Here is a 13709-nt window from a genome sequence, read left to right on the forward strand (position 1 = left end):
TCCCCCTCTGCAGCTCTCCACAAGCCTCCAAACTGCTGTTTTGTTTTTTTTAAAACAAAAACACTTCTGGTTTTGTGCCAAAAACAGGAAGTGGATTTTTCCCCTTTTTTTACAGGACTTCAAAGCTGCCAGGAGGGCTACTGTGTAGGTTGCAGGCTCCCCAAACCCTTTGGAGAGCCTTAGGGACCCACAGGTAAGTGTAAACAACCCTTCCCTCCCCGGCAGCAGCACAATTGTCTCAGTCCTGTTGCTGTCTCCTCCCTTCCCCTGCAAATACTTACAGGATTCCCAAAGTCCAGATAGGACTCTGGGAACCACTGGTGTAGATAATATGTACCTTAATGGACCAATGGTCTGGCTCAATATATATTGTTCACTAAGTGCATTTGTAAAACTATACCAGTTACACTGTAATTAGCGAGCATGGGGAACACTACCTTGGCTTTGTCTTCCTGTGGCATTTTCCTGTGACAATGCATGTGGCATATGTGTTTACATGTAAGTATGGGCACCAGAAATCTGCTGAATGAGATCATTTGTTTCTTTTCTCAGTTGCAAAGATGAATAATGAATTTAGCAGCCCCAGGTAAGAAAATAACCTCCCAGGCTATATATGCTGATTTGTTTCAGCATATGATATGCTAATATATACAGTGGGGATAGTGAGAGAATCTTAATTAGCTAGTAATCTGACATGGCCTCAATGCAGAATGATGAATATGTTAAGTAGCACCTATCTACATTTATCATATGTCTTGACTGCGTTAGAGGAAAATTCATTCATGGCCAGGGAAATCCTATATCATAAAGAGACTGTGGTTTGTTTGATGGTTTATTATTTATATCCTGCTTTTAGTTGGCAACAACAAAGTGGCTTGCAAAATTAAAAGTAGATGTACATAAAAGCAGTGATAAAACACCGTAAAATAGATCTACAAAATAACATTATACTACAGGATAAAATTAGTCTTGGGACAGAAATGTCTTTAGTTTCCATCTAAAGATATTCATAGAGGGAACCAATCTAAGCTCCCAGGGAAAGGGAAAGGGCAGATTGTGACTCTTTGAAGACAGAGCAGATCCAATGTGGCTCGAACAGATCAGATTGTCATGGTGAAACTACTGGTGACTGAAAGCTCCATCACCCCTTATCCAATATTTCCCCAAATAAACAGTGTTTGGCATTTATTTACCTTTCAGTCTGGGCAGCAAGAAAAGCCATGATAATGATGGTTATCATTATCATCTTGATTAATGAGAGTGATGTTTCCCAAGTCACCATAGTTGATGATGTCCCAATTATTTTAGTACAGTGCAATCCTATGCCAAAGTCATGCCAAAGTCACTGTTGTGTTAATCTGTCATATCCTAAACCCATCCAAGCAAAAAGAGGGAGGGGGAAATAAGGGCCACATTGGAAGGCATTTTGGGGAGGGCAGGGAGAAGTTATCTGTGGCAATAGCACTGCCAGTATCCTATGCCCCCTGCCCAGCCTTTCCATGCCCCCTTGGGTCCACTTGGACTTGTGCCAGGCAAGAGCTGACACAGATCTGTGTAGATCCATTTGGGGACTATGGTGCAACAGATTAGGTTATGGGCAGGCCAATCCTAACCAGACTGTTTGCGCTGTGATACAGCGGCCACAGGCTGGTATCCTGTGCAGGCAGAGAGGCAGCTGGAGGTCTCCTCAAGGTAAGGGAACATTTGTTCCCTTACTCGGTGTTCAACCCCAGCTACTATGGGCCTACTCAGATTAGCAGCAGTGAAATCACTGGAACAAAACCGAGTAGCCTGTGTGGGGCTTTCAGGCCTGTGGGGCAGATAGGATCTGGCTGCACCCTCTGCCATTGTCCCTTCCAACCTCCTGGGTTGAGTCCACCTACCTCCCACCCTGGTGCCACCCTCCCCCTGTCACGTTTTGCCCCTTTCTCACCTTATCCTGGCCTTCCCCACCTTGAAACACCACTGCGCTGCTCAATGGTAAACTCACAGCGGACAACTCTCAGGGCTTATCTGACTGGTGCAGAGTCCTAGTACCTGCCTGCACTGAACTTTGCACTGGTGCCTACCTTCTCTTGGACGCTGTGAAATGCTTTATGGTAGTTTCATGATGACCTTTGCCACAGCTACATGTCTGAGCCTGGCATTGCAGCCCTAGAGGATTAGGGTTTTAGAATTAGGAGGATTAGAGAATTAGGAATTCAAATCTATTGTTTCCCCACCACTACGACCAATGTAGTGGTGCCAAAATGGCTACCGCTGTGTCCTGCATTGAGTGTGCAATGCAGGCGATCTCTTCTGGGTAAGGGACCAATGTTCCCTTACTTGAAAATAAGACTCTGTGACATGGGGGTGGAGGTCTATTCTGAACTGTGCTAGCTAAATAGCTGTCGCAGGTCTGCATAGACCTGTGCTGCAGAATCAGTCCTCACCATATGCAGGAGAGCATGTAGTAGAAAGAAGAGTCCAAGCTGGGCTCTAGCTTTAAGCCCAGGTGAGGGTGGTCAGTTGATGACCTCAGCAGGCGGAGGGCAGGAAATGTAAGAGCACAAACAGCAGGATATGCGGCCACAGGAAACTTATAGACAAAATACCATGTGGTGTGAAGTAGATGTGAAGAGGATGCATGCCCAGTGTAACTTCATTATGCATGTTTTTTCTAAAACAATGCATGGACTTGGAACCTTCTGCAATGTTAACAGGTCTGACTTCAGAGCTGTAATTCTGACCCATTAAATTTCATGTTCTGAGTGCTTTACAATGTGCAGGATCATTACAACAAAAGTATTTCTGCTGCAGTTTGTTCATTCAGGTACTGAAAAACACTTTAATTACCTCCGGCAGTGTGGTTGGGTAAAATTGTCAAGAATAGTCTCTCACTGCCCCTAGTGAGATCATATATTTCTGACTTGAGAGGGTGTGAAAGGAAGCATTAAGTGAATGGCTGGCATAGCCACTCTGACATTACAGGTTTTATAAGCTTCAAACACAGGAAAAATCTCTCTTTCTTTCTCTTTCTTTCTTTCTGTTTGTGTTGTTTTCACATTGATTTTACCTACCTCCATTTCCTTTTTTTTCAAGCTCCAAAATCACCATTTGTATGACTGTCAAGTGGAGCCTTGAAAGGATTGACTATTCTGTGATAGTACAGAGTATAATAATATTTGTACTAGACTCTATGTATTTTCCAGATCATGACACCTTTACAGAAAAACACTTAAGATTCAGAGTGGTCTACTCATTATCTCGTCAAACCGACTAGGTGACAGACTGTGCCAGCAGTTCTCTGTTTCCCTATACCGTCAAAGTTTTTCTAACCTGTTGTAAGAAGGAGCATGCATAGTAATAAGGAAACTTTAAAACAAAGACAGCAAGTAAGCTACAAAAAAAAACCCACACTTGTAAAGCATAGAAAATTGAATGGCCAGCAAAGGATGAACAACATAAAAGGAGAGAAAAAAGAAATGCGGAAGAAATGGGTGGAAATATTTTCTGTCAGACAGTAGCAACAAAACCTTTCCTATGGCGGAAGAAAAAGAACGGATATCATGTCCTTTATCTCTCTGTTTGTGGTTGTGCTGCTCACAAATATGTGAAACTTAATTATATGTAGTAATTACATCCATGAATACCGAAATCTATGGATGCTGAAATTTGCAGGGGTCAGGGCTGTGGTGCCAGAATAACTTACCTGGAGGTTGCACTTGCCTCCTAACCTCCTTGGAAGTCTCCTGGATGTCACCAGAAGCCACTTCTGGTCCACACTGACAATTTCTGGTGGATCCAGGAGGTGTTCTGTGGCTCAAAGAGGCTGTGTGGAACCCCTCCACACCTCGGAACAGCTCTTGGATGTGACTAGAAGTTGCCAATGAGAACCGGAAGTGGCTTCCAATTGCATCCAGGAGGCCCTCTGCAGCTCAAGTTAAGTATCTCTGGACGCCGAGCTCATAGATGAGGAGGGCCCATTGTAATCAGAACTTAATAAAATGAAGGTACAAGACCAGAATATGGAATAAGAATGTACGTGGGCATCCAAATGAATGAGGAGTAAGGTCTGAAATAGTATGCAAGCTGTCCATCTCACCAGTCTTTGAGTTCTGGTTTTTTTTGAAAATCTCTTTGACTGATTCAGAGGATGATTTCACTGAAAATATGCATATGGTTCCCCAGTATTTCAGGCTTACGGGCAAACTTAGAATAGAAAAATTTAGCCACTTGGAGACTTTGACCCTTGATTAGAATATTTGTTTTAACTTTAGCCTCCTTCTTTCCTCCTTGGAGAGCTTGTCTGCCTATTTCATATTGCTCTATTTGCCTTCCGTACTTCTAGTCCCACAGCGTCTCTACTTGCTTCTTGTACTGGGAACTTCTGAAAAGGATGGAAAATGTCAGAGTAAAATGAATAGCATTCTTCAGCCACTAGAAATATTATCTTTAGAGCTGATTTTTAAATAAATCTTTTTTTTCTGTTCGTGCTTAACTTAGTAATATATTTGAATGTCCATGAATAGCCAGTTGTTTTCCTAGTGTTGGTTGAGGGAATATGTCATTGGAAAGATCATACACCTGGACTATTCTCTGGAGACTCTTCCCTTCCCTCTCCCTTGCACTATTCTAATTAAACACATATTTTCAGTCATAGAAAATCAAGTTTGACTTTTAGCTGGGCCTCTCGCATTCATGTGGTCATACTGTTATCATTAGCACTGTTCAGTTAGAATTTTATGTGGCGTGTTCTTACTGAAATTAGTAACATTTCATGAAATATAAATCAAAGTAATAGGAAATGCCACACATAAGACAATAGCTTGTAGACCTGGTAGATGTAGGAGCAGAAGGATGGGCTGTTTGGGCAAGGTAGCTTATTCATTTTGACCTGACACCCCACCATGACTAACAGGAAGAGCTAACTTTCAGATTTAAAACCACATATTTATAGTCTTCTAAGAGCCCATTCAGAGCCCGATACCATAGTCTTCCAAGACTGAAGGTTGCCAACCATGAAGAGCCCAATCCTATTCTCCTCCCTCCCACTGATGCAGCAGTGCTAAAACGGCTACCACTGCAACCTGTTTGGGCGGGGGGAGACTTGCAGAAGTCTCATCTGGATAAGGGAACAAGCTTTTGAGGTGCAGGGCCTTCTACTCAGACCTGTGCAAAGTAAATAGCTAGTGCAGGTCTGTGTGACCCAATCCGCAACACTGAGTCTAGGAAGGGGGCTAGGATTTGGTAGCTACCACTGCTGCCGAACCTGCCCCTTTTCTGGACCTGTTTCACTTATCCCTTTCCTGTTCTGCTTGCCCCACTGCCACATCACTTTGCCGTCCTCTGCCCCTCTCCTACCTCACCCACCACCTTCTCATTGGCATTTGGTTGCTCTGGAGCACACAGGAAGGTGTGCTGCCAGAGTGCCTTTTACAACTGGAGCTCACTGCTTTCAGCAGTCAGGACCAGTGGGAAGAGGCACATAACCATCGCCTAGCCCAGGTAGAACTGGACCATAAAAGTGTCTCATAAGGTAGAAAGGAGAAGGAAACAGGCAAAATGTTCTGCACATGAAGAGAGAGCTGGCTAAGGCTCATTGAAGGTGATCTTTTATGCATTTGGCTCCTTTCTGTATCTTAAGGTCAGTTTTTTCTAGCAGTCATTGGATCTAAGGTAAGTAGGCAGTTAACTGCGTACATACTAATAATGCACAAAACAAGGGGTTTGGATTTTACCGTAATTTATAATAAATCAAAATTGCAGACCATCTGATTATCGCTGCCAATCACTGCTTTTTCAGACACTGTATTCAGCCATGGATAATGACCTACCTCAATACATCTTGCATGTTCAGATAAACATAAAAAAGCTACTGGGACCATGTCCAATATTTTATCTTATCTTAACAGCACCCTTTTTCATTCTTAGTGCAGAACCAGGGCTAATTCTATTGATGAAATATGTATTTCATATCAGGTGCCAGGCCAAAATAATAGACCATGACTGAGGTGCCTTCACATAAAGGTTCCCCCCTGCATTAAGCCTAGTCGTGTCCGACTCTAGGGGTAGTGCTCATCTCTAAGCTGAAGAGCTGGTGTTGTCCATAGACAGTTTCCGTGGTCACGTGGCTGACATGACTAGATGCCTAAGTGCACAGAACCCCATAACCTTCCCACTGAGGTGGTACCTATTTATCTACTCGAATTTGTACATACTTTTGAACTGCTAGGTTGGCAGGAGCTGGGACAAGCATTGGGAGCTCACCCCGTTGCGCGTATTCGAACAGCCAATCTTGTGGTTAACAGGCCTGCCTGCTCAGCAGTTTAGCCTGCCGCGCCACCACAAACATGAAAAATGAAGCTCAAAGTTAAATGGTTCAGTTATCACAAGCTCATTAATATTGCCATTTTGATTTTATTCTCCATTTAATCTTAGAGTTAACCCTTTTTAAATAGGTCTAAATCTAGATTTTATAAATTATGGGTGGCATCCAGTTTCCCTTTCTTTGGAGCACTAGCAAAGCTAGAGGGGGGCAAAACAGCTAAGTGCTGCAGGCGCCACACCTCCTACTCACCGTCAGAGCCATTCTGGGCAGCAATGACAATGGGCAGGAGACGCCATTTGGTTTGGTGAGCACCTGCGCATTGCCGTTGCTGCCCGGAATGGCACAAAAGGCGAGTGGGAGGGGCTGCTTACATGGCGCGTTGCAGCACCTGCAGTACTTACTGTTCCCCTCCCAACTACGCTACTGCTCTGGAGTAAAGACTCTGCTCCAGAGGAAGAGTCTTTGGAGAAAGGGACACCTTGCAAGGCCAGGCTACTCATTAAAAGTTGCTGGAAATGACAATGCGTTCTTCTGTCAACAAGGTAAAGGGAAGTCTTAACACTATGAATAGTAACTGGAATCATTCTGAAGGTATGGAATGAATGGTTTTGCACTGTTTCCCTCTTTCTAAGGGTAAAAATGACTGTTGCACAGTGCTTAAAGAACTTTTCAAATGTTATTAAGGATCAGATAAATTAGACATGTGCTCACTTGAGCTGCTGTTTGTGCTTTTATAATTTTATCTGAAATGGGACAAGTGTACCTCTCTTTTAATGGTATCCAGGTGTTGTGAGATCCATGATCTGTACTTTGACATCATACTAGAATCAGGCAATTGAGAACCATGACTCACTAGTCACTTTTGCTATGTTTGCTTGTCTCTTTACAACCTTTTGAGCACCGCTTGGAACATTTTCTTACACTGTAAATTTGTGACTTGTTTTTACTTTACTTAGGGCCCAATTCTATCCTCTCCCCTCGCCAATACAGCCAGGCTAAAATGGCTTGCACTGCATCCTGCAAGAATGACAGTCACAGAGGTCTCCTGTTCCCACACATTGAGGAGGCTTCTGTGACTGTCTACACACCACAGGATGCAGCACATGCCTCATTGGCATACTTGTACTGGCACTGGAAAATTGGATAGGATTGGGCCCTTAGTTCTGAACATATTAACATTTCTCAAATTAATGGTTTCTGTAAATGAGATAAGGATATGAGAGGTCTGCTCTACACAATGTGTGTGATTTGAGTTTTAGGTGAAAAAATGTACACACAAGCACCATCTGAATTAATGACACAGGCTTTGCTAGATCCAGAATCATTTCTGCACTGCTTGCAGTCTAGCCACATTCTCCTTCATGATAATAGATATTTAAAAAGTACTGGGTGAATATAACAAGTGGAATGCTGTAATAATTTATGGAAGCTAGAAGGAATGCAGCACAGAGACGATGGATCATCTCCATCTCACTCTTGAATATCATCTGGTTGAATAAGAGCATAGGATACTCTAGATCAGAAATTTTTAACCACTGTGCTGCAGCGCATTGGTGTGCCGTGAATGGTCCACAGGTGTGCCATGGAAACTTTGGAGGAGGTCGTTTACTGGTCAGTGCAAGTGGGGGATGTGAGCCTCCCATCAGCAGTGTGGTGTGCCTTGTCAGTTCTAAAAAAAAAGATGGTGTGCCTTGAAAATTTTATTGCCTTGTTAGTGTGCCATAAGATGGGAAAGGTTAAAAAATGACTGCTCTTTGTAAAAATAGATGGGTGAAATTCTCCCTGAAAGATTCAGAAAATTGCTGCCCTAGATCTTTTAAAAATAGTTGAATAAACTTCTCCCTGCTTTCAAAACTGAAATAAATCATTTTTAGGCTGGTGTGGAGCCAGAGTTTAGGTCCTGTTGTGCTCCCAATGATGTCTTTGGGATCATGATAGGACCAAGTGCATCCATTCCCCTTTCTCAAACCTACATGCTAGGTAAGCTCAAAGGCTCCTATTAGGTCCTAGACATGACAACCATGTGTAGCAAGGTCTGTGATCCCAATGAATCATGGGAAATGAGTTCTAGTTTCTGCTAGCCCCACAGTTCCTTGTGACCATAGTTCCATACATGCTCATAACAGCATGCAGGGCCTTGTGGAGGTTCCTAAGTGAGCCTGTGCTGTTGTGAATATGTTTAAGTCAGGAAAGCAGGGTGAGAGGCAAAAAAGGTTCATGTGTGGATGACAAAATGAGATTCTTTTGGCTCACACTGAAACTCCAAAGCAATCTGGCCTAAGACCAATTTAATTTGGGTTTGTGAGGGAGGGTGCATATCTGTCAAATATTAGAATTGGTATTTCAGCGCATGCATGCATGCACATTTTGAACTTGTGTCATCTCTAATGCAGAGTAAAATACAGTTGTTAACTATTTGAAACTGAGGAAGAAAGAAGTGAGGAAGAAAGGATTTGTTTTGCCTGCCAAGGATTATTTTTTTAAGAGTAACTGCTAAAAAATACAGTGCTTTAAAAAAATACTTAGGTACAAAGTATAGTACTGCTTTATATTTTACTATGTGTATATTTTCTGAATAGATAAAAAGGCAACTTTCTTGTTTCTCTTTTGAAGAAAAGGATGGAGCAGGCAGGGAACGACAGAGAGAAATGAAAAACATGCATCTTGGAAGTTGGTGCCTATAGAGCTTGGATAACCTTATGATTAATTCTATATGTAGGTTTCCAGATGTTGGAATTCTATCCCAATTTTAAAGTATCTCTCATGTTTAACAGGATATGTGCACAGTATAGCCTTTAACAAAGTTCTCTTTCATAAACCTAGGCTCTAGTTGCAAACGAGAATCCAGGGAAATATTTCTGACCAGGAGCTGACTTGTACAGACATTCCAGAAGGAGAAAAAGGGTGATCCAATCAAAGATGAGGAAGGCTGAATTTTTGCCGCATTTGTTTAGGAAAATTGTGGAGAGGCACCAAATGTCACCTTTACGTTTCATGAACGCGGTCCTCTTGGTGCTTATTTGGACTGGCGTCTCCATGGCCCAGAAGGATTGCACAGGTGTGGAGTGTAAGCAACTGGAAAATTGCATTGAGGAAGTGCTTGAGCCAGGTGAATGCTGTGCCTCTTGTCAGCAGCACGGCTGCACCTGTGAAGGCTACCAGTACTATGACTGTGTGAATGTTGGGTTTATAAATGGCAAAGTCCCTGAAGGTCAATCTTATTTTGTTGACTTTGGAAGCACGGAATGCTCATGTCCCAAAGGGGGAGGCAAGATCAGCTGTCAGTTTATGCTATGTCCAGACCTTCCAGCCAACTGCATTGATGCTGTGCTCCCTGCAGATGGGTGCCCCCAGTGTGGAAGAATAGGCTGTGTGCATGAAGACCAGAAGTATGCAGCAGGACACACATTCCATATGCCTCCATGCAAGGTGTGCCATTGCCCTAATTCTGGAGGGGACCTCATGTGCTATCTGCTCCCAGACTGCAATGAATCCACATTAAATCCCCAAAGCTCACCGGAACCAGGAGACACAGAGCCAGAGCAACACTATGATGACCCCTACAGTTATGACCAGGAGGCGCCAGAAGGAGACACGACTCAGATGGAGCCACCTAAAAAGTTCTACAGTTATTCAGCACATACAGAGCAAGAGAGCATTGGCCAAGAGCAAAGCGAGGATTATGATTATCTGGTAAACACTGTTACTTCCCCTTCAGTAACCCATCCTGTGACACCTACAGAAGCTCCAGTACCAACAATCACAAGTGCTCCTACACACCACCCCGAAACTAGTTATGCCACTGAAGAGAGTGAAGAAAGGTTTTATACAACCATGGCATCAACTTTCAAAGGGCAGCAAGTTTATCATGAAATGAGTACTTCAAGTAGCATTCCAAAGAAGGAAGCTGTGGCTACAACAGAAATGCCAAAAACTGTGGCAGAGGTAGAAAGGAAAAGCCTGGCAAATCGGAAGAGAAATGAACAGCAAGAAAATGCCCGCTTTAAAGTGAAACTAAACCTGAAAAAAGACAACAAACAGAAAGAAAACAAGTTAACAAGCCTAAAGGAATCCAACATGACTCATTCACATGGGCCAAATTCCCTGCAGGAGAAAAATGAAGATCGTTTTCCCAAAGTCAAGTTTAATCCAACACTACCCTCGCCCATTGCATTGAAGGACGAGAACAATAGGATATCTCAGAAGCAGTCTCAAACGCTTTTTCACTACCAGCCAGAAGAAGGCACTGATCCCAATTCCGTTCATACGTCCTCCAAGGTACCGCAAGGTAAGATTTTATACTGAAAGCCATAATGTTGAATCGTTTGAAAGATACAGAGCAGAATCTTGATTTTGCCTGCTCTTACCATTTTATATGGTGTTGTGGGGATATGATCTTCAAAATCATCTACAGTCTTTTTCTCAGACGTAGTGGCTATAACATGTCAGAACTGGTTGGCTGAAGTTTGTTTAGCTCTGTGTTGAATTTGTGGCCAGTAGCTTAGTGGAACTATTCAAGTGAGTGCTTGATAGTTGTAGCATATATATTCAATTTCCTTATTTTTTTGAGGGGGGAGAAAGGCAGATGTTGCATAAATAACCTTTCCGTTTTCTGTAGAATCTATGATTCTGTCTTGCTATTCACTTCACTTTGATTCATAGATTGTGGGCAGAGTTATGCATCTTCATGGCAGATGTGCGCTTGGAGACATTGTCTGATTATGCCAAGAAAAAGTCAAGGTTTAAATAAAATAAATGCTTATAACCAGTTTTAACTGATCAAAATGCTAAATTATGGCTATTTTGTTAAACAAATAAGTGTTGTCAGCATCTCAAGCAAGTGAGAAGGTTATGGATTTTTCAAGCAATTTCCCATTGAAAAATGCTCCAAATTTATATGCCAAGCTAAAAAGGAAGTAAAAAAGTATAACAATGCAATTTGAATTTTTTTTATACTTTATGTCGTCTTACTGTAATTCAGCTTCCCATTTGCTTGTTGACATTTATGTGAAGCATGAATTTGCAATGCTGCATTCTTCTGTAAAGGCATCTTTAATAAGTTAAAAATGGCTTCTTCAACTAGGCCAAGAAGTCAGAGCCCAAACCTGAGGTCCGCGGCACGGCTCTGCACTGCGGACCTCAGTCGCAAACGTGCCATAAGGCACGTTTGCGGGGCTTACCACCGGGCTCCTGCCAGAGCTGGCCCAGCACCAGCTGGTGCTGGGCTAGCGCACGACGGTCACCCAGGTTCTGCAGTTCTGCTGTCTCCCGGACTGCTGGGACAGAACAGAAGGCAGGAGCGCGGCTGTTGGCGTGGGGCAGGCATTCCGGGGAGAGGGGAGGTGTGGCCAGTGGCATGGGGGAGGTGTGTCGGGAGGGGGAGGTGGAGCCGCAGAGCTGAGTTCCGCAGGATCCAAGGCACTCGTGGAGGGCTGTGCGCCCTCCACAAGTGCCCTTACTTTAGTGCCGACCGTTTGGTCGCCGCTAAAGTGAGCAGCCCCATTGCAGGGCTGCTTCCCTTACTTGAGGGAAGGGGACAAACGTCCCCTTCTCCCGAGGAGCCACCCGCGGTAGCGTGGGAGGCTCAAGATCCGGTGGGAGCCCTCCGTGGAGCCGCTGCACCTGGGAGCTCCAGGCAGCTCAGGATTGGGCTGTTACATGGTAAACTGGTAGAGGTAGACCAGAGGTTTTCATCCTTTACAATGCCAATCTTCTTGAAGGCTGTTTCTCATAGTCCCTGATGCTTTCTGCTGGTTCCCAGGAACAAAATATTCATTTCAATATTAGCTCTCACTTTACAGTATTGATTTTATTTTTAAAAAACACATGAATTTATGTGTCACAGAGTTATGCGGAAACAAGTCCTAATTCAGTAAAATATTTGGCTCTCTTCAAGAGTAATAAAAACATTCGAATAATCAGTGGTTTGACGCAGTGTACCATCTCTAAAATTCACTAAGGGAGAATAAATGAAAAGAAAAACCACATGAAGTTGCTTCATAGTGTGCTGTCATTGGTTCCTCTAGCTCAGGGATGGGCAAAATATTTTGGCTGGAGGGCCACATCATCTCTCTAACACTGTGTTGGGGGCTGGGAAAAAAAATTAGTTTACATTTCAAATTTGAATAAATTTACATAAATGAATACATTAGAGATGGAACCTATATGAATGAATGAATTTTACTGAGTTTATTTATAATACACGTGAGAGCTATAATGCAGGCATGTAGAACCAGATGAGAAATGTGAACCGTTTGCCACACACCTCTTGCACAGTGAAAACATACAGACCAAGCCAGAACCACATGGAGACATAAGTTGTTCAGAGGCAATGTGGGGGGGGAGGGGCTAAAATAATGCCCAGGGAAAGGCAGAACACACATGGAGACTATAAAGCCTTTGCTCTAACTTGGCCTGTAGCTTGTGTCTGGTGGTCACAACTGGTAGTTTCGGGCCAATGCGAGCTCCAAGCATCTCCGATGGGCCAGAGACTGGGTGCTCCCTGTGGGCTGGATTGGGAGTCCCTGAGGGCTGACCCATGATCTAGCCCAATTTCAGAGAGGGGTCTTCCTTCTCTACTTGGAGAAGCCAGAATTGAAGCTGTGATGTGGTCTGCATGTTCCTCTTCTGCATGTGGTCTGCATGTTCTGCATGTGGTCTGCAAACAAGTCATGGTTCCTCTTCAATAGACCATGTGGCTCTGGGTTTCAAAGGAAAACAAATTGCCTTGAAGAAATGGTGAGGATATCAATTTTAGAAGGGGCTCAAGCTTAGTGAGTCCATATTCCACATGTAGAAGGTCTCAGGTTCACTACCTGGCATCTCCGGTTAAAGGGGTAACTGGGCTGGGAAACACTTGAGACATTGTAGAATTGCTGCCAGCTAGAGGTTGTCTTAACATAGACCAACTTCATATGTTTGTTCTCAGCCCAAACAGTCAACACAAGTGTGCCTTTGCACACACTTGCTCCTGAAACAAGTCTGGAATGAGAGAATGAAGCTGCTGCTCCCTCTGTCTCAGTTCCTGCGAGTTTCTCATATTGTGATTTTAGTTCTTACAGTATGTGTTTGTTGGACGAACAGGCCTTGCTGAGGGAGAGTTAGCATGGCTTCTGTAAGGGTAAGTCTTGCCTCACAAACCTTATAGAATTCTTTGAAAAGGTCAACAGGCATGTGGATGTGGGAGAACCCGTGGACATTATATATCTGGACTTTCAGAAGGCGTTTGACATGGTCCCTCACCAAAGGCTACTGAAAAAACTACGCAGTCAGGGAATTAGAGGACAGGTCCTCTCATGGATTGAGAACTGGTTGGAGGCCAGGAAGCAGAGAGTGGGTGTCAATGGGCAATTTTCACAATGGAGAGAGGTGAAAAGCGGTGTGCCCCAAGGATCTGTCC

The 13709-nt window shown here is 43.6% G+C and overlaps 1 protein-coding gene across 1 annotated transcript in view; it reads left to right on the forward strand.

Moving 5' to 3' along the window:
• The first annotated feature begins 9214 nt into the window (after positions 1-9214).
• The window catches only part of FBLN2 (fibulin 2), a 116720-nt gene continuing 112225 nt past the window's right edge, over positions 9215-13709 (forward strand). Inside the window, exon 1 of the mRNA XM_066614424.1 lies at positions 9215-10598. Coding sequence (XP_066470521.1) covers positions 9230-10598 — 1369 coding nt within the window. The 5' untranslated portion in view covers positions 9215-9229. The remainder of the gene's footprint in view (positions 10599-13709) is intronic.

This window comes from Tiliqua scincoides, chromosome 2 (genome assembly GCF_035046505.1).
Source record: "Tiliqua scincoides isolate rTilSci1 chromosome 2, rTilSci1.hap2, whole genome shotgun sequence".
Lineage (NCBI taxonomy): Eukaryota > Metazoa > Chordata > Lepidosauria > Squamata > Scincidae > Tiliqua > Tiliqua scincoides.